The following is a 21,298-nucleotide window of genomic DNA, read 5'->3' on the forward strand; positions in this document are numbered from 1 at the left end:
GTGTAAAATGTCTTTTTAAAGGATTGTTCTGGGTTTGTTCTGTTTTAAATAAATTTGCTTGACATTAACTATCTCATCTGTAGTCTATCTGCTACACGGCAAGTCCAAACCTTAAGACATTCTATTTAAGCAGCTCAGTTGTTTCTAAGACTGAAGACAGGAAAACACATGCCACTTGATACTTAATAAAGAAGAAATGCCAATTGTTTCTTACTTTAGTAAATTCATTTTTTAATGCAGACTACTGCCTAGTTTGAGAGGTAGTTTGATAACTTCTGCTGTTTCTGTGAGCATTTCACCAGAAAAATCAACCAAATCATAGGATGGTCATTTTTGTTTACTTTTCCTCATGTTTACTAAAGCAAACTGAGAAAATAAACATTAAAGATGCCTGCAACATATAGAATCTACTTCATCACCCTTGCAGCTACAAGTACTGAACAGAAAATTCAAACATTATACCTTTGAAATAACAAAAAAAACTCTGTTCCCTCAAACAGCCCGTGTTCAACATGGCTGAACATGCAGGATCTTCTTACAGCAAAGTGGAAGAAGTAACCAGACTAAAAAGAACTAGCAGGACTAAAGTCGCAGCCAGAGATGTTGTAGACTTGGAAATGAAAAAAAAAAAAAAAAAAAAAAAAAAAGGGAGGATGAAAGTGAGGGAATCGGGCCTACAAAAGAAAAGGATTTGGTTTTCTTCACTGCACTCCTCCTTTCTCTCTGGACTAGAAACAGACACCTGAATCTGCTCACCTCTCTGTTGTCAACAATCTTCATGAAGCCCACTTGCACAGTGCCTGATACTTAGAATCACAGAATCATCAAGGTTGGAAAAGACCTTTACAAGTCATCAAATCCAACTGTCCACCCAGCAATACCACTGTAATCCTTTAACAACTAAACCATGTCAGCCAGCACCAGATCCAGCTGCATCTTGGATACCTGGTTCCCCTAGCCCCCTGGGCAAACTATTCCAATTCTTGACTACCCTAAAATTTCTTTTTCTGGTATCTAATCTGAATCTTCCCTGTCTTAGCAGCAGGCCATTTCCTCTTGTCCTCTCACTGCATGAGAGGACACACACCCCCTTCAGGTAGTTGTAGAGAGTGATCAGGTCTCCTCTGAGCCTCCTCAAGACTAAACAAATCCAGCTCCCTCAGCCATTCCGTATTTTCTGGACCTTCTGCAGCCTTGTTGCCCTCTTCTGGACACATGCCAGCACCTCAATGTCCTTCTTAAAGTGAAGAGACAACTGAACACAGTACTCGAGGCACTGCCTCAGTAGTACTGAGGACAGCAGGACAACCATTTTCCTGTTGTAAAAACAAAGAATCCAACAGTACACCTGGCCCAGCAAGTTTCAGCCTTGAACCATGTGCATCAGCCAGCCTGCTGCAAAAAGAAGTTTTTCCATTTTTGCTTTCACATGCCAGGTTGTGTAAGTTATACACACAACAGTTTCAGTCATCTTGGGCATCAGGAACAAGCAATTAGTTAGCACTTGCAAAACATGCCCAACTCTGTGCCAGAATCATGCAGGATTTCTGATCAAGCCAATCTGGATTTCCTATTTCATATTATCTCACGTCTCTTATCATTCAATTAATATAATTTAATTTGACCATCAAAATCAACACAACAAAAACCTGCTGAAATACTGCAAATATATTAAAAATAAAAAGATAGCAATGGAGCACTGGAAGTTTGTAGTGTGGCAACAAAGGAACTGGCACCAGACATGATTGTATTTAACAACTCTGTTAATCTGGAAAATGGCAAACAGCATGTGAACCCTATTAACAGAAAAATGCTTAAAATGAGAAAGCTACCAATAACTCTAGGACAAGAAAATAACAGTAACAGCACTAAGCTACATCCTCAATCTAGTAAAATCAGTAGCAAAATTTCTCACCAAATAGGACAGGACCATGTTCCTGAGTTTGCTTCAGGATGAGACAACAGAAATACACTGCTCAGGCAAGCACCAGCTAAAAGAATTGGGCCAGAGGAAAGTCCATCAAACACAAATGAGTTTTACAGGTGTAAGAGACATGAATGAAGAAGACTAAAATACCAAAAAGAAATTAAACAAAATAACTGGTGCTTCTCTGTTGACCCCTAAAAACATTAAGAAACAGTATGCTCAGAAAATAAACCTTTGTGCATTTTGGACTGCTGTTATTTAAGAGCGGCATAAAAAAGAGACACAAAAAGACTAAGACACATGTCCTATGAGGCTTGGAAGACAACTGAGTAATACAGACCAGTTGAACAGAGGAGCAAACATGCTTGAAGAACGATTTTAATATGAGCCACTGTTCCAGACAGGTAAGAAAAAAAATCCCACAACACTTGGTAGAGGCTAAGAGAAGCTTAGTGAAATTAACTATTTAGGTACACCTTCGACATTGCTCTAAGGAATACACACTCAGCTTTACTTCCTTTTGCACTATTAAATTCACTCCTGATCCTTTTAAACATTACCCAAATAGGCAAACATGGCAAGCTTTTCCCACACTGTGGGATGGGGAAAAGGCATGATTTACCGCAGGTAACAATGCAGAAAGTATGCAATACTGGCTAAGAAACCAAAGAGCTGGAAGTGAAACACAGAAGAAGTCTGCATGCAGCAAGTGCTCCAGCTTCAGTAGTAACATTCTGTGATTACATGTTTCATAATAGCTCAGACTTAAAAGACCTGCACCATGTGGTCTGGAAATACACACTTTTCAGGTCATGAAAATACATCTAGAAAGCAGCTGGAAGAGGAAGGGAAATAAAAGCAGGTGGTTCTTCTTGTCATTAAAGAAAGCATCAATGCCTAACACAAGGCAGTCACACCTAGATTCCTCCCAGCCAACTCAGGTCATAGAGATGAGCACAAAAACACCTTCAAACTTAAAGACTACCTTCAAAATCACCACTTTGAATAGCATCACATTATCATAAAAGGAATTTATCTTTCCTTAACACCACAAGAGGTCAAGTAACTTGTAAAAAGAATTAAGTCACTCTGAACACAACACAGAGGTGAAATAGGAGGTTGGAATCCTTCAATTTATTCATTTAAGTAGTTGCAATAGTCTATCTTGGGCTTTGTCAAAGCATTTTTCTTACTCTGAGCATAAACAGACTGCCTTGGGGACATTTTCTCCCACTCTATGTTACACAGAACTGCATCTCAGGTTGACAACATGTCTCCAGAAACTAGAACTGCTTATGATAGGAAGGCTATACCAGAAGAGCACTGTGGGAAATATAGTAATCTGAAGCAAAAAAGGTTTCATGTCTACTTCCATCAGGCTCTGAGTTTATTCCATTCCTTCCTCCTCTTTTTTCAAATTCTTTATGGCACAGACTTCTTTCCTAATTCGAACAATCACAGAATAGGGTTGGAAAGGGCCTTAAAGATCACCTAGATCCAACATCCCTTCTGTGGGCAGGGACATCTTTCACTAGACCAGGTTGCTTCAAGCCCTGTCTAAACTGGCCTTAAATAAGGCATCCACAGCTTCTCTGGGCAACCTGTTCTAGTGCCTCATCATATTCAAAATAATTTTTTCAAACATCTAATCTAAACCCATCCACTTTCAGTTTGAAGTCACTCTACCTTGTAAAAAGTCCCTCCACAACTTTCTTGTAGTCTCCATTCAGGTACTGAAGGCTACATTTAAGGTACCCCTAAAGCCTTCTCTTTTCCAGTCTGAACAATTCCAGTTCTGTCAGTGTTTCCTCACAGGAGAGGTGCTCCATCCCTCTGATCAACCTGGTGGCCTCCTCTGGACTCCCTCCAGCAGTTCCATGTCCCTCCTGTGCAGGGACCCCAGAGCTGGCTGCAGGGTTCCAGCTGGGATCTCACCAGAGCAGAGCAGAGGGGCAGAATCCCCTCCCTCCCCTGCTGCCCACACGGCTTTGGATGCAGCTCAGGATACAACTGGCTTTCTGGGCTCTCAGATCATGTCCAGCCTCTCATCCACCAGCATCCTCAAGCTCTTCTCAACAGGGCTCCTTATATTTTGCTCATATGTTCCCTGTATTGGCAGCACAACCATTTGCCAGCCTTACCTTTCCCCTTGTTTTTCTCATCAGGAAGAGTTTCACTGAGCTTTATTACCTATAATTTTGTTTTTCTTGTCCCCTTAAACAGTACATGCATAAAGAACCAAAGTATGATGTTCTGGGACATTTCCCCAATAGTCCTGATTATCTCACATGTATCCAACTGACTTTTAAGAATAACTTACTAACCACTCTATTTGAAAATAACAATTATGTCACATATTTTTTCTAAAGAGCTTCTGATCTACCACTAAACACTAAAACCCATCACCAATTTGTAGATCACAGCTCAAAAGTCTTCAGTACTTAAGTATTTTTAATGTAATTAGCTAATTTTCTCAAACAAGACTCAGATGTTTAACTTTATTTGCTGAACCACAAAATAAACCAGGTATCAATAATACAGCATTTTATCAAAATAGATAAAACTTACCTCACTTCATGGTTTAAGAAAAAAGGAGAGGGATGTTCAAACATCCTTTAGGTCTTACTACTTACTATAGGCTCAGCTGCCATGCTACAGTTACAAAATGCATGAAACAGTATTTTAGCGATTAAAAAAATTAAGTGTAACAATCAAATCTGATAGATCTTCATTGAAAAGTTTTAAGACAAACTATTAGAAAAAAAAATCCATAATACAAAGATACTAGCGGGGAAAACCCAGATAATGAAGGTGGGCATATGAGAGGTATTTTAGCTGTTTTACCTCAATTTCTGCCCCTTGGAAGCATAAGGTGTTCCTTCACATTTTCAGACTAACTTATAAGCTCTGTTCTCCACTGCCAGCTGGACACTGCTTGAATTCCACACAGAAAAGTGGTTTTCATCCACTAAACAGCTGAACTTTTTCAAGTTCTCAAATGTTTAAGAGCAAAATCACTCATCCTTGAACTCGTATCTTCTGCAATTACTACCTTATTTAAACATGTACATTGTTTTTTAAGACTGCTTCACTGCACCCTGTGTTGGATTCTGTAGTTTGATGTGATCTGCATGTCAAATATGCAACCACAAATATATCAAGTCTCCTAGTCTACACATGACTGTAAACTAAGGTTGGGTATAAGCTTGATATCCCTTCCATTTCTTCATTCAATTATCACCTTGAAGTACTTCAGTCTTGGCTAAATAAATGTATTCTGGCGTGCAACACCCAACAGTCCATTCCTTCACTTTCTGGTCATTTTCCTTTAATTCCTAATGCCTCCAGGAACAAAGTACTAACTGAGCTTTGAGGCACAGTAAGACTGATACCTCTCAATCTTTGGCTCCAATACTTAAGAGCTGGATAATATTCTAACAAACTACAAAATAATCCAAAACTTATTAATATCCTCCATTTATACTTATTTTTTTAATGTGACATGAGAGAAACCTGAGAGTTTGTATCTTGCAGATTCTCTGCTTCTAAATAAACTTCAGACAGCAATCTGCAACAGTACAGGAACATAGCAACAAACAGCAACCTCTACTAGTACAAATTTCACTAATAATAGTCAATTATTCAATTATCTATACTATACAGAGAAGTTCATATTCTAATGAATCTTTACCTGTATATCTTCATTTACAAAGCCATACTTCTATAGCAAAATCTCAAGCTGTTTTCTCTCCTCACCGCATATCTCTTTCAGAATAAGGAACACTGTATGTTGTCAGATCCTGTCTGGCATTTCACAGGCCTTCTGGCAAACAACCTTGGAAAAGATACCTGCAAATCACAATATCCATTCTTTCTGAATTCAGGAAGGCAAATAGGCTTTTATTTGTCTTTGGAATTTTCTAAACTTGAAGATAACCAAGGGAGAAGAGAGCTGGAAAATGCGTCTGACCTTCTCCTGAGTCAAGACACTCTGCAGTTTCTACTCCATCTTCTTAAACCTGCAAGGTATCTAATTAATGCAATTAACAGGTCATAGTCAACAGTAGAAGAAACTGACTTCCATCTGCACAGTCAGAGATCAAACAACACTTACTGACATTTTCATCTTATCAGATCAGTACAAATGATAGCAGGAAACAAGTATGGAATAAAAATCACCTGAACTATCTAATGCACACCTAGACTGAAAAAGGAATTCTCTACAGCTTACTTTTGTGAAATTAGATGTCTTTCTTCAAGGGCATCCTTGAAATCTCTTTCCCAAACTTACCTCCCTTCCCACAACTAATTCAAAGGATCTACTTTGGTCACGTAAAAAGTAACACTAGCAATAACTCAGGGGCTGAAGTTAGTGGCCTTATCTACTCTCAGGAAGTAAAGATAGAGGAAACTTTGGAAGCTGCAGTGGCACAATTATGTCAGTCCAGATGTGACCTTTGTTCCAGCACTATTAGTCTTGGTAAAGTTCCTCTCACAGACCCACTTCATCGGTGGATCATAAACTACTTCTCACTACAGAGATTTTCCACTTGCAAAGATAACCCACACATCAGCTTGCATGCTGAAATACATGTAACAGCTGCACACTAAACACCATTTGTGTTAGGCACATCTCAGCATTCCTGCCTACATTAAAAGCATATATAAATATGCAATAATTCAAACATTTGCTTTGTTGAATAGAAGTGATGTGCTAGTATCCTGAGAGGCCTTTGTGCACAAACCACAGATTTCTTCAGAGTTAATTTATTCTATTATGAAATAAAGTCCAACTGACAGGGGTTTACAATCAAGACTCACAGCAGTTTGAAATTCATTCCAGGTGAACAACAATTTCTGAGCATGTAAAGCTAATACACATACAGAGATAAATATGCAAAAACATATTTCCAATAAAACCGAATGTCGATTCTTACAAGAATCATTTATTTCGAGATAAAGAAGTTACTGACAATCACACGAGAGGTCCTTACAGGACTATATACTAAGCATTTGTGACCTTGAAAATCATGCATGATCTATTGCTGCTGGAGCTAGGATACTTGAGATACCTATCAAGTACACAGAATATCACCCGTTTAACAGCTCACAGCACTGCTCTCCAACCAGGCACCTACAGGATGCTGCTATTCATCTGCTACATAATTCTAATGTTGTTCTAGGCACATATCCAGGTGTTTATATCCAGAAGCTGCATGAAGTTCCTCCCATACCATCAAGTATCTGGAAAGCAACACTGCTGGTCTAAAAACTGTTCTGGAGATTAGTTTAAAATTACAACCCTAATATCAATATTATTATTTTTATCTGGCACATTAATTTATGGTGATTTCTACACTGTTTATATATAGATTTCACCTTATCCTTTCAAATTTTTAGAGTAAATACAGTCTCATAGAAGGAGCCACTAGAAAGCACCTTCAGTCAAGAATACTGGCTGTTTTAGTGTCAACAAGCTAATAGTAAATAGCATTTACACAAGGGATCAGCTGTTACTGATTGTAAACAATGATTCTGCTCAAGAAATAATTAAAGAATACATCAGCCATAACCTAGTAAAACTTGCACTATTAAAGGTACCTCATCTCATCTGCCAACAAACAAAACCAAACCACAAATCCATCTCTGTGTCTGGTTGTCTAAAACCTCTAAAAGCTTTTTTCTGAAATAAGCGAGGGCAAGTTGTGCACCAAGAAACACCAGAGCTCTGCTTTTCAAAGAGGCTTACAGAGGCAGGCATTAAATTTCTATTACCCTTATACCCAACAGGTGTCTACAGCTTCCCAAAGGGTTGTTGAAAATCCCACCCCAGAGCACTCAAAGGAGAAAAGCAGGAGAGGGAGAGCATAGCAAGGGGAAGAGAGAATAGTGACAACAAAGTAAGAGGGTAAAGGATAAGAGATCAAAGACAAAAAGAAAGAAAGCAAAGATAATTTATCCTACCAGAGACAGCACCTCTTGTCAGTCAAGACAAGAAACATTGCCTCCCAAAAAGAATCTGGCACCAGGAAGTGGCAGAAGGGGAAAGACCAAATTTGACCTGAGGTAAGAAAAAAAAAATGCAGTTATAATTTTTTTTAGAACTTTATCCGTTGTTTCATCTTCCTTTTGCAGTATATTTTTTAAAAACCTTTTATTAATAATTTTCTTCATCTGAATTTCATCAGTGGTGACAGTGGGATGATACAAATCAAATGCAGAACAGGATCAATAGTATTTTCATAAAAATGGGAAATTAAAGACAAAATTTAAGTAATTCAATAGTATTTTGAAAAAATGGGAAATTAAAGACAAATTTTAAGTAATATGGGGATGTAATGCAAAGTGATAGCTGCAAACAATATATGCTAGTGAAACGTCCTGATGAGTAAAAAATTTAGAAGAATGGACTTACATCTACAAAACTCACTGCAACGAGTACAAGACCACTAATTTCTACCTGTAGGAGACTTTGCTGACTGCCTACTGGCAAGACAGAATCTACACCTGATAACCCATGTGCACATGGGAGAAACACCACAGACTCTTGTGTCCAGGTTCCAAGTTTATTGCAACAAAAAAGTTGTACTCAGGTCTCCAAGTGAAAATGGGGTAACTTTTAGAGACAGTCTCCTAGAACCTCCAAATAAAGCAATCACAACAGAAAGAAGTAACACAAATATGAAATTCACTATAGTGTGACAAATGAGCAATAAAAAGAGCACTCATAAAAAGCAAATCACAGACTACACCTAAAATTTTTTACAAATATTTAAATATTAGGACAAAAGAAAATTAAAGTTCCATCAAGTAAATCCATCCATCCTCCCCATATCAAGTTATTCAAACTACATCTCAGAACAAACCAGGCAGGAGGGGTGGAATAATTTTTTCCTAACATGTCAGAGGCTCCAGTGATGACTTCCAGTCATACTTAAAAATTAATTCTAAACTAGAACAAATAACTTGAAGCGGTAGAAGAAAAGCCATTACCTGCACACATCTCTGATACCCAATTTCAAGGCTCCTGTGATGCCACCTCAAAATTTATACTTGGCACAGAACTCACTTCTAAGCTTAGTAAATGACAATAAATAAACCACACAACTTTACAAGTAGATATGAACTGAAACGTTGGGTTTATACCTATCTTCTGAAACAGTGAAACCAATGAGCTTGCCTCTATGCCTCACACTGAATTTCAAATGCTCTTACTTTATCGTGTCAAAATGCTACACTGAGAAAAAAATGTGGATAACCATTGGGAGTAGATATACAGAAAACTGTTGGAGTAAGTTCAAACCAGAAACTCAAGTGATGCTCAAGGGAAAGGGAACTAAGATTTAAGATTCTTGACAGACACATTTGAATCGGAAGTAGTTAAAATACCCAGAGCAGAAAGTTTAGGATAAAATTCAAAGCTTTAACTGTTAAATCTGGGTATGAGGTAGCTTCAAGAACAATCAGGAAAAAAATTCTCCATAATCTCATCACACAATGTACAAAAAGCAGTTCAATTTTATTCCTCACCTTGAACTAATGAACTTCTTGTATTTGAAAAGTGAGATCACAGATTACCTTTAATGCAGTGATGCCTTTCTTTCAGATTCTCTATCAGACTGAGGCAAATACCCTTCCAGGTTTTGTCCATGTAGTAATTCCCTCTCACACATCCTTACATCCTGAGCCACTAACAGCACTCTGCTTGAGTTTTCTGAACTGCTCACAGTATCTTTATAATGCTGTTTCTGTATGAGTGAGCAACATTTCTGCCTATAGCTAAAGTTTTGTATACCCCTTCTTCACTATGTCTCCATTTTCAGACCCTACAGCTACCAAATCTGCTCATCTGTTGTAAATCCTGTAGAGGGGAAGAACACATTACATGTGGAGGATTTCGCCCAAATGATTCCAGGAACAAAACCCATTAAAGCTCACTACCTTATTCACATTAAATGTACGTATCCCTAGCATCAATTCATGGTGAGAATACATCTGATGTCATCTAACATAATTATATTCCTTTCTTAAAAAATACTACCTTACTCAGTGCACCAGCGTGTGATGTTCAGTGAACAAACAAGAAAGCCCCTATTTGTTTTGTCCTTCCTGGTCAGCCTGAGCCCTTAGTTATCTCACAGTTCAAAGAAATTTGCACTAGCTATGAATTTTCTCACTGCCTTCTCTCTACAAGCATTTTATCAACAGCATTTCAGCGCAGCCCAAATATCATTGAATTAATTTTAATAACACTTCTAAGCAAGATCTCACTTCTCTTGAAACAGAGAGAAACCACAACTTGTAAAGAATAAAACTCTTAAGTCCACTGAACTCAGTCACCCAATCTGAGATGCCAAAGGATGGATTTTTAAGAATTCTTTCTTTTCTACAACTAAGTGTTTCTTCAAAGTCCATTGCTCAGTTAATGTAGTTGCAGGTGTGAATGCTCAGATCCCAAAATTCCACACCAGGTCTTCATAAGGAACTACTACCGGTGAATTCTTGGTAAAGTAACTTACCTAGCAGTTCACAGAGACTGCAGTAGAGGACAAGACAGTTGATCCAACTTTCCACAGCAAAACTTGACTGTCAACACCTTGGCCATCCTTTCTTTCTGTAATGTCTCTATCTGCTCATCTGCTGTACACTCCCAAACATTGAGGTGGTCTAATATAGAGAACCCTCCTGCACATCCTAAAGAATGCAGGGAGGTGTGGGAGTAGATAATATGCAACTGTTTACAAAATAAAGATACTCAAACGAAGTTGAATTATTGCTGTCTCTGCAACCTGTCTCTGGTACATCCCAATTCGTGAGCAACATTCTTCAAATACGCTGCTGTGTCCAGCAGTTTCTTGAATGTATTAACACTTTTTGTATTGGTCACTGCTTTGGTCTTGTATTTGAGAATAACTGAAGTAACATAACAAGGAAAATACAACAATGAACAGTGACACCAACAACTCTCCCTCAAATGCTATCAGTAATGTAAATATCCAAAAGTATTTGAAAAACTTTCTTCCTTTTATTTAACATGTATGAATTTTATTTGTCCAGTACCACTCAAGCTATTTTCATGGCTCTATAAATTTGCCCTGAATCCCTTCTTCTTCAAATTAATATTTGGAAGAGAGCTTTTTCACCGTTTGTCTTTTCTCTTCTCCCCCACCCAATAATGTTGGAAGTATCACAGTTCTTTTTCAGCTTTCCTACTCAAGATATAGGATATCAGCCTTTCAACATTGATAACTTAAATCTATTCTTCTCCCTTTTCCCATGATGGTGTCATTACATTTTATAAAGACCCGAGAGAAAAAATGATCTCCCTTTACAAACGTTTTTGGAAGACCTCGTTCAGACTCCGCAGGAACACCAATAGTTTGGTTCACCGTTTCCTAAACCAGAGTTAGAACCCTTTTTTAAAACCTAGCTTCCATCAAGCCAGTACGTATTTTGCCAGTTAAAATATTAATTCTGTCTCCAGCTCTTTTTATCATTAAATGATGATTCAGTTTCCTACTGAAATCAAACAAGTTTAATAAAAAAGAAAATGACTGTGTTCAAATATTTCCAATCATATCTGCACTGTTCACATTTAATGTTAACATTTTTTGTGCCTAAACACAGCTCTCACTAGTCAAGTTGTCACACTAACAACTCATTTTCAGATACTGCACTACAATCAGTAATTAGATGGATTAATATGCTACCATAGAGTAAAACCAACAAGAGTACAAAACACTTTGCATTTACAGTTAGAAAATGCTTTGGCAGACTCAAATACCAATTCAAAATTCCTCACTGTTTTGTATTACATGTACAACTTAATCTGGATTACTTCCTACAAAATACATCTCAGTGGCAGCTACACATGAAAGAATTTGCTATTATTCTGTATTGTGAAATAGCAAACTTCTTGTCTGGAGAAGATGCAAGCAAAGTAAGTACTGGAAGGCAGCAAGTTGTAACTGGTCTCACAGACGCACATTTCATTACTGCATGCCACACTTCACCAACACTGTATCTTGAGTACTTTGTATGAAAAAAATGTAGTCTTGTTAAGCGAATTAGAGAAGTTTTACATGCAAAAATACATTAATTCTGCATTTTGTGTGGCACCTTTAAAATTGACACCATACGAAGTATTAAGTAATGCATCAACTGGCTAAGCATTGTGATAGGAGTTCGTAATACCCTTCTGCAGCTCAAGTACAACACAGCTATTGCATCACTACAATGGGCAGAAATTACCCTTGCTATTAGTGTTTTCAAAAAGTTTGTTTCTGACTAAGTTTCATGTTTTGTATTGTGACCTTACAGAAAACATCATCAACCCAGACTCCCAATCTTTTCATTGTACAGCTAGAGGACTAGAGCTAACATTACCCTTATCCTAATGGTTTTGAAGTGGTTGGTATATGTTCAACTGTAACTACGATTTCTTGAATTTAAAAGATGAAGATGCATTTCTTTATCAAGATTTGGTTATTTACCTTTCTACTCCAAATAAACAAACACTTGATTTCAGTATCCCTATGCAACAATTTGTGTATACACACAAAGAAAAGAAGCACTGAAACACTGGCTTCCTCCACTAAAAGGATCTCAAAGCCAGAGGAGAACATTTGGAAAGGTCACATGGTCCTGACAGTCACTGCTCTCCCTTCCTAGCTGTGTCACCACCATCCATTCATAATTTACTTCATGTGAGACTAAGACTAACTGCAGACCTTTGCTGATTCACGAGAAATGCTGACAAATGGGGACCAGCACTTGCACTGCTGACAGGTCTTTGAAACTTAAAGACTACCTCCTTTAGTGAGAACAAGCAGAAGAGGATGGAACTGGGTCTGGGAGTGGGGCGCAGAGCATGGAGATGGAAAACTAAGTGATGCAGGTGATACGGAACTGAGAGCCCTCTGGAGATGCCAGCTGTAGGGAATCTGAACCCAGGCCAGTTAATGCTGTTGCGACCTAGTTCCACAAAACAAGTTGCAAAAATGGTCCTGTAATGATATTCCTGGAAGGTGCAATTCTGGATTTTTCTGCTGTCCTGGGTGGTGTCTACTGCCAAATAAGAGAATCATTGCCAGACACATGTTCACAAAAAGACATAACCTGTAATAAGCAAAGTATCTTCTGGTAAACTTTACAGAGCACAACAAAAAAATTACCTACCTGTTCCTTGTAGGATGCCAAATACTACACCACCACATATTCTTCCACAGAGGGGCTAACCCAGAGAAACACAGCATATTGCTCCTATGAGGGGAACAACATGAAATCCAAGACCAGGGAATGACCTCATGTTGCATTCTACAAAACCAAAGGCAAAGAACAGCTAGCCTCTTAACACCAAATCACCGAACAAAAATGGTTTTGAAAAAATTAGAAGAGCCTAGCAATACTGAGAGATAAATACTTAACTCTTGACAGCATTACCAAGGAAGTCTCTTAAACACTGAATAAACACATCAAAAAAAGCAACACTAATTCACATTCTAGTTAGTGTCTCTTTTCCTGGATTTGGGAGGAACAGGAGTCCAGACCTCATGTGTGAAATGAGAGCACAGTGAAAAGGCAGGCAGACTATGGTGAAACTTTTTGCGAAGGATAACAAAATCTCACTTTAAAAAAAAACAACAAAACCAACTAACCAAAATACCCCAAAAAATTGTTTGGTACAGATTATAATACCAAAGAAGTCAAGAAAACGCAATGGAAAGTAAGTATAAATCTCCATCAGATGCTTTACAGCCTACTTAAAGTCCCAAGCCTTTAGAATTCTAACTTCTCCAGCATTTACACACCCAGATGCACACTTTTCCACCATAAAACTGGTACAGTATCCCAATTCTGTCAAGAAATACCAATAAATCTTGTTCGTAACTTTGCGCACAGACCATTTTAAAGAAAATACACAGGAAAAAAAATTCACGTAAACAAGATTAAAGCCTGTTTTTTCCCTATACCATGTTCTTCCAAGGCAGCCTCTTCTCCATAAAGTTGGAAAACCATCTCTCCCATACTAATATGTGTTATTCTATCCCTGTAACTAAAGTTGCCTAAACGAACACACCTGATGTGTGAAGTAGGAGGAGAATCATTGAGAAATTAAGAGACAGACTAGCTTTAAAAAAAACAAAAAGAAATCACAAGGATACAGTGGTAGATGTAATTTTTAATCTCACAGTGCTCTCATGGTTTCAGGAATGCATTGTTTGTTCACACACCTGAGAAGTCTACATCCAGGATCTAAAACTACCAAAACTCACACTCACTTACCAATTAGGTAATTAATTAGGCAATTATCTCTTTTTTTCTAACTAGGTATGTCTAAATGAATCTGCTTTGGAAAGAGAATATTAAGCCCAGTTTCATTAACAGTCACTCCTTCTAAAAATACCAACAAATATCAAAGACAGGAAATGCAATTTTCCCTAGTACAAATAGCTAACAACTAAAAGGAAAATTCATGCTATAGTCTTCATAAGAAACACACATGAAAACCTACTTTCAAATTCTATTTTAACAAAAAGAGTTCGAACGTCTTTTAATACACATCACCACTTTTTATAACAGTCCATGCACTTGTCACTGAAAACCACTACGGAACAACATATATCACTTACCACTATAATAAAACTTCCATAATTTTGATCTGTTCAAGTTAGAAAAGCCTGTATTCCTCTATTGCACATTGAAGAGAGTATTATGGACACATGCACCAACAGCAACTTTGTGATCAATGATCATTTCATTTCAGTTAAAAGCTGTATCTTTAACCATTAAGAAATCCATCTCTACCCTCCCGGGAAAACATTAAAGTGGAGGGGAGGAAGGTGAGAACAATCAGTAGTCTTACTAAGTTTTAACTTTAACAAGTAAACAACCAAAAGAAGTTAGTGGATTCAGGGAAGAGAATTCTTTGACAGAGATACACACGTACTCGCACAAACAAATCTGCAAAATACTGCGACACATACCAAAACCCCATCACATATACAACACTGCCTAAGATCAAGCTACTAACTAGAAGCCAGCAGTATGAGCCACAAATATTGAATTCTCCTATAATGTTTCCGTCAAACTGTTTTAAGATTAGATGAAACATATAAGTAACAAATTAGATAAGAGAGATAAGAGAAGTTCCTAAGATAAGTTCCTAAAATGGCAGAAAGTCACCCTTTCAGATGACAACCCCTAGTTTTAGAGTACTAGTCCGAACACTTCACCCGCTTGTAAACAAGCACAGAGAAAACGAGCAACTTTCTCTCCTGGTTTCATACTCCCATTTCTTCCAGCACAAATTCCTTTCTTAGCTTCCATCTCTTCCTCCAGCCTGCTCCTTCTGACTAACTACCCACTGAACTCATCCACGGCGGTAAACACAACGGGACCAGAGGCAAGCACACAGAACACGTTTCTCCGGCGGCCTCAAAACATGCCAGTACTACACCAGCATCGGCCTCCTCGGCCGCAAGGCAAAACCGAGGGAAAACGGGCAGATCCCCAGTCCGCCAGAACACAAGCCATCCCTCGTCAGGGCCAGGCAGGCTGCCGGCACACTTCTGCCCCGGGCCCCGCTTCCCCGGCACCCAGGGGGGCCCTGGTGCGCGGAGCGCGGCCGGACCCGCCGCGGCGGCGGCCGACACGTCGGCAGGGCCGCCCCGCGCCACCGCCCACCCACGGCGGCCGGGCCTGCCGGGGGCGCCGCACCTCGCTCCGCCCGTCCTTCGGGCGGAGAAGCGGGGCGGCTCGGCCCCCCCGCCAGCCGTACCTGCGGCCCCGGCCCCGCCCGGCGGAGGCCGCGCGGCGAACGGGCCGTACCGGCCTCCCCTGCTATGACACTGCAGAGCGCGGCCCGCCCGACGGGGCCTCTCCTTCCTTCCGCCGCCGGGCCCCGGGCCCCGCTCCCGGCGGCGCCATGATGATGATCGGCCCCCAAGGCCGCCGGGCCGGGCCCCGCCGCCGCCGCCGGGAGCGGCCTGGGCGCCTCGCGCCGCTCACCTTCATGTCGGGACATCCTAGTCCAGAGACGGCGGCCCAGGCCCGTCCCGGGGCTCCCGCGGGCAGCTCGGGCGCCGCTGCGGCCTCGCCCCCCGCCGCCGCCCAGGTGCGAGAGGAGAGGGGCCGGGGCTGGGCCGGGAAGGGGGCGAAAACACAAGAGGCGGCGAGGAGCCGGCCGGCCTCCCTCCTCCTCCTTCTCCTCCTGCCTCCTCGCTCGCCCTGCGGGGGGCGGATCCGGCGGCAACGGCTTCCCGGGCGCCGTGACACGGTGACTCCGGGCCCCGCCGGCCGCTGGCGCCGCCTCCCGCGCCGCTCCGCCCCTGCCGCACCAGCGACGGCGGCGGCCGCGCTGGAGCCTTCCCGGCCCCGGCCCCTGCCCCTTCCCTTTCCTCCTCCCGCCCCGGCCGCGCTGCTAGAGGAAGAGGAAACTACCCGGCAGGGCGGCGGCCCTCCCGCGCGGGCTGCCGGGCCAGGGCGGGCTCTGCCTGGGGCAGGGAAGCTTTCGAGGTAGCGGAACCCAGCACCGGCGTGACCCGAAGGACACGCATTAATCAGCTTTTTTTTATGTAAAAGGAGCGGAGAAAGAGCGGCTGGGCGCATGCCCTGAGCCGGTGTTCCGTCATTGATGGTGTTACCAATTCTGCCAGATTTGGGGAGCTGCGACTCCAGGCACAAGGCTGGAGTATTTCCTTCGTGGGTTTTTTTCCGCGTTCCGCCTTTGTCAGGCCTGCAGAGGACTGCCAGAACTGTCCTTCAGTTAAACTCTAATTTTGTAAAGAGTATGCCCACGGAGTGCCATGTGTTGTCCCACTCACAGAATCACAGAATAGCTTGAGTTGGAAGGGACTCACAAGGATCGTCAAGTCATACTCCTCGCCCTGCATAGGACAGCCCCATGAATGATACCATGTGCCTAAGAGCGTTTTCCAGTGCTTGAACTCTCTCGGGCTTGGTGCTGTGACCACTTGCCTGGGGAGCCTGTTCCAGTGCCCAACCACCCTCTGGTGAAGAGCCTCTCTCTAATGTCCAGCCTAAACCTCCCCTGACACAACTTTATTCTATGTCTTCGTCTCTGGTCATCACAGATATAGAGATCAGTGTCTGCCCCTCTTCTTCCCCCCACGAGGAAGTTGTAGACTCCAATGAGGTCTCCCCTCAGTCTCCTCAAGGCTGAACAGACCCAGGGACCTCATATGGCTTCCCCTCAAGGCCCTCTACTCCGGATAAGTGCCTTGGTGTGTGCACACCACGAGAACTTTTCATCCTGCCATTATTGGCTTCCTGCCACTTCACAGAAGCAGGCCAGTCTTGAAACAGCCTTGAAAGACCTGCAACATGGCCATGTTCCTTCCCTGGTTCAGATGCACAGGGCACATATATAATGCATTTTGTTTCTGCCTTTCTTACCATGACTTCCTGGCCTTTCCCTAGATTACCTCCATAATAATAGCACCATACTTCTCACCTTCACCCACCTGCTTTCGTTTTCTCTGTGTTTTCCATCTACTGTGCTTGTGGCATTCCTTCATCTTTTCCCTTTGCCAATCCAACACCTCTGTCTTCTCCGCTGTCTTTCTCCACAGCTCCCATATGTCTGCCTCAGCCCTACAATTCTTAAAGATATATGTTGGTGAAATACTTTCTCAGTCTGTTTCAAAGGCTGTAAGAGTCTACACCAAAGCAGCTTAAGTATTAAGGTGCTGGGAAAGCCATCAGGAGTGAAACAGGTGTTCAAAAGAGTAAGTGCCAGCCTCATTCCTGGCACCACCTCACTCCCGTGCCAATTGCATTATACAGCCTCTACTTGACACCTTACATACATGTGCACTCTTTGTTCCTGGTACAAAGGTGTTCCTGGTTTCTGACCACCTGGTTCACTTCCACATTCCTTCAGCTACATGCAGTTTCATAAACAGTGCGTACTGAGAACATAACCTGGATCTAAAACTCTAAAATTCCAGTAGGTTGTGGGCATTTTCAGTGGCAGCAAGCAATAATCGTGAATTGGATAAACTTGGGAAAATAGAGATCGTTTTGAGGAACATTTTGACGGGGGCAAATTACTTAATTGTTTGTGAAAGCAGGTGGACGGTCAATGACCATGCAAAAAGTTTGTAAGAAGTACACCAAAGATGAAAAGAATCTGAAGAGCACCTGGCAGCTGTCATAATACTACCAAAGTATGAAAGCAAGTCTTGGAGTGTTTGTCACTGTTAAGGGTAAAATTTGGTTAGTTTGTTGCAAGTTAAGGTTGTTAATTTTCTAAGTTAATTGTTGCCCTGTTGTGGCTTTATGAAGAGTTTATTGCGTTTGAAGTTAGTTAAAATGTTACAAAAAGTCAAATTAATGTTTGTTAAAAGTTTAAAGGAGTCCAGGATGGCGTGGGGGTTGTTCCCGAGGGGCGTGGTAACACCTTGAGGGTGACGTCAGTGCAGTGACATCAGCGCCACAAGACGAGATGGGTAGAAGGAGCTGTCCAATCACTCGATGCCCCGAGAGAATGGTTGGACAGGAATGAACCGTGTTAAAGGCCAATGAAAGCCCCAAAACCGGACCAGTTATCACGAGGATCCAAACCCCACCAATCCTGGACCCAAGGGGGTTATAAAAGGGGCTGTCAGGCTCCTCCTCGCTTCGCTCCTGAGGAGCTCGTTTCCGAGCGAGCCGGGTGTGTCGGGGCTTCGACACATTTGTATCGTTTCTCCGGCTTGCTGCGAGGGAACTCGGGCTAATCTCGGGTCGTCCGTTTTCTACAGCTCTCTTTAATAAACGAGTGCCTCTTTTACAAAAAAGTTTTTACTCTGTTTCAAACGACCGGGTGGCTTTCAGCTAAAAGCTCTGGCCTCGTTCATTACGACACTGGGGGCTCGTCTGGGGTGCCACACCCAGAGACGGTCCTGGGGTAGAACAGGACTTGGAGACGCGCCTCCAGCCCATTTTTTTGGCTGCCGAGGACTGATGAAAAGAATCTGAAGAGCACCTTGCAGCTGTCATAATACTACCAAAGTATGAAAGCATGTATTGGAGTGTTTGTCACCACTCTAGTTCTAGTGTCAAAGCTGTACCTATCCTGCCAGCATTTCACAGGAACAGTGCATGCACAGACTGGAGCAGTGAGTAAGATGTGTTTTACTACTTTATTTTGTCACCAACAATTTTAAATACAAATGGCAATTGTTTCACCCAGATGCAAAATACAGACCACCAGTTGCTCCCTTTCAGTCCCTAGAAGAGCAAGCTAGCTTACTAACTCGGCTGACTAGAGATATTTCATTTCTGTAATAGACTGTGGCTCCTGCTGAAAATAACTTTCGTCACTCTGAGCACTACAATGCTGTTTTGGCTGTGCTAGGTTTTATCCCGTTACACAAGAGTGACCTCCCACAGGAGCTTCTCCCCCTGCATCTGATAAAATACAGACTGCATGCCAGATATTTCATTGGGACCTGGAAGATTCTGGGCTTAATCATGAAAGTCCTTGATCCAATCATCTTTTTTTCTCCACACTTCAGTTAAGAAACAGTTCAATAAACTTTCCTCTATTAAGCGTTACTCAGACGGATATCCCTTGAAAGCACATGGTACCTCTTCTGTGATGTCTTCTCCATCTTTGTAGGCTTGAAGTCCAAAATTAAAACTGTAATCCTGTTATTATTTCCCGTTTTCTTGCCTTAAGGCCTGTATCCATACCCAAGGACATAGTATAGATAAACGCCTTGGTACTTTTGGAATTACATTAGAATATGCCTGCATGTGCAGCAGTATGTAAAAAACACCTTCAGTGGGAATTTTGCTGATTGTCTTCTCTGCAAATATAGCAAATAGTGCAAATATAAGATAACCAGGCTCTCAGTGATTAGGATGTGGCAACTCTGTGCGTATGTGCAAAGAGGTACATAACAGAGTTGGAATGTCCTTTACAAGGTCATGGCTACCAGTAGAAAATATTATTTTCTTAGCACTATCTTGATAATTAATAGCCTATACTGTCCTACTTTGGACAATACTGTTTCTCAAACCCATATGCTGTTATTCCACAGGCAGAATGAGAAAGAAAGATTTTAGTTAGGTTTATTAAATTTTAGTGTGGATGAATATTTCTGTCTGCAAGTAAGAAGCCTACTATAATTGGCTGTCTTAGTCTTTCTCTCCTGAAAGAAGAATTCATAGGTGATACTTCCCTTAAAGCCACAAGGAAAAAAATTCAACATTAGTATCTCCCTCATGGATAAAAGCAAGCTGAGAAATAAAAATTTTATTACTCAAAGTCATTCAAGGTCAGGACCAGACAAGGAATTAGAGACCCAGTTCTCACTGCTAATTAGGCCACTGGATAAGCCACAGTGATAAACAGAAAAACTGATGAATTTTCCCAACATATAATAATAATAATATGATAAAATTTGTCTCTGAGAGTCATAAAATCCTCTGAGATAGGGAAGACATGGTTGTGTGGCTTCATGCAGTTCCTTTCTCTGCCATTGTAAAAAAGTTGTCTGGAACAGACCAGGAGAAGTTTGACCACTGAACACTAGTCACTGAACTTCGAATTTAACAGTGACATCCTAAAGCATAACTCCTGAGTGTTAGATCTGTTACATTAGGAGACACTTAATTGCCATTAATGTCCTCAAATTTTTTGTAAACTACTGAAAGCATGCTGAGACTGTGTTTTTAACTTGTTTCAGTGCTATTCCTAATAGGCTTCATCCATTTGAGAAATGCTTTACTTGCTTGAACATGTCATTACCAAGGCTGGACAACCCACACATGCCACAGTAGCTCCTTGCAGGTTTGGTGGTTCTGGCTCACACTTGGAACTAAAACACTACAAGACTCACATATATCAGTTGCTTGCTCATCAGTAGACACATATGGAACTGATGATGCATACAGTGCACAGTCAAATATTGGATTTGTTCATGTCAGGGCCTTCCATTAGATTTCCTTTTCTGCTGTTTTTCTGCCTCCTTTTGCTCAGTAGTGGTTCAACATGATGCAGACTTGCTTACTGGCTGTGCTCAGTATGATACGTAAATAAAGCTTTTAAAATCAAACAGAAAGACAGTCTTGCTGCTTTCTAATTTATGAGGAAAGACCCAAAATAACTTAACTTCTTCTTACCTTCTGTTTTACTTTCTATGCCAAGGATGCCTGGTTTGCCATGATAATGGTCCAGAAAACACAAGGATCTTGGGATTCGTATGGCTGGATTCTAGGAAATAGTATTTCTGCATAAATACTTCTTCTGACCTGAATTCTTTCATGTTCCCAGGCCTGTTTATGCTACAATCAATCTTAAAATGTCCGAAGCACTGAGGAACTGCACAAGTGAAACTCTAGGAATCAGGATCATCAGGT

General features: G+C 41.2%; 1 protein-coding gene across 4 annotated transcripts in view; it reads right to left on the reverse strand.

Moving 5' to 3' along the window:
• Positions 1-16,247, reverse strand: part of KCMF1 (potassium channel modulatory factor 1) — a 43,193-nt gene extending 26,946 nt beyond the window's left edge. The window contains exons 1-3 of one of the 4 annotated variants that reach the window (XM_088156631.1): positions 14,560-15,588; positions 13,106-13,243; positions 7,892-7,988 (exon numbers count right to left, since the gene is read on the reverse strand). Coding sequence is in view for 1 of the 4 variants with exons in the window: in XM_014882394.2 (XP_014737880.1) it covers positions 15,938-15,953 (16 nt within the window). In the remaining 3 variants the exon portion in view is untranslated. Of the gene's footprint in view, positions 1-7,891; positions 7,989-13,105; positions 13,244-14,559; positions 15,595-15,937 lie in introns of those variants that run through there. The other 3 variants (XM_088156633.1, XM_088156634.1, XM_014882394.2) reach the window with 3 other exon arrangements.
• Positions 16,248-21,298: the final 5,051 nt, after the last annotated feature.

Source organism: Sturnus vulgaris, chromosome Z, assembly GCF_052056855.1.
Source record: "Sturnus vulgaris isolate bStuVul1 chromosome Z, bStuVul1.hap1, whole genome shotgun sequence".
Lineage (NCBI taxonomy): Eukaryota > Metazoa > Chordata > Aves > Passeriformes > Sturnidae > Sturnus > Sturnus vulgaris.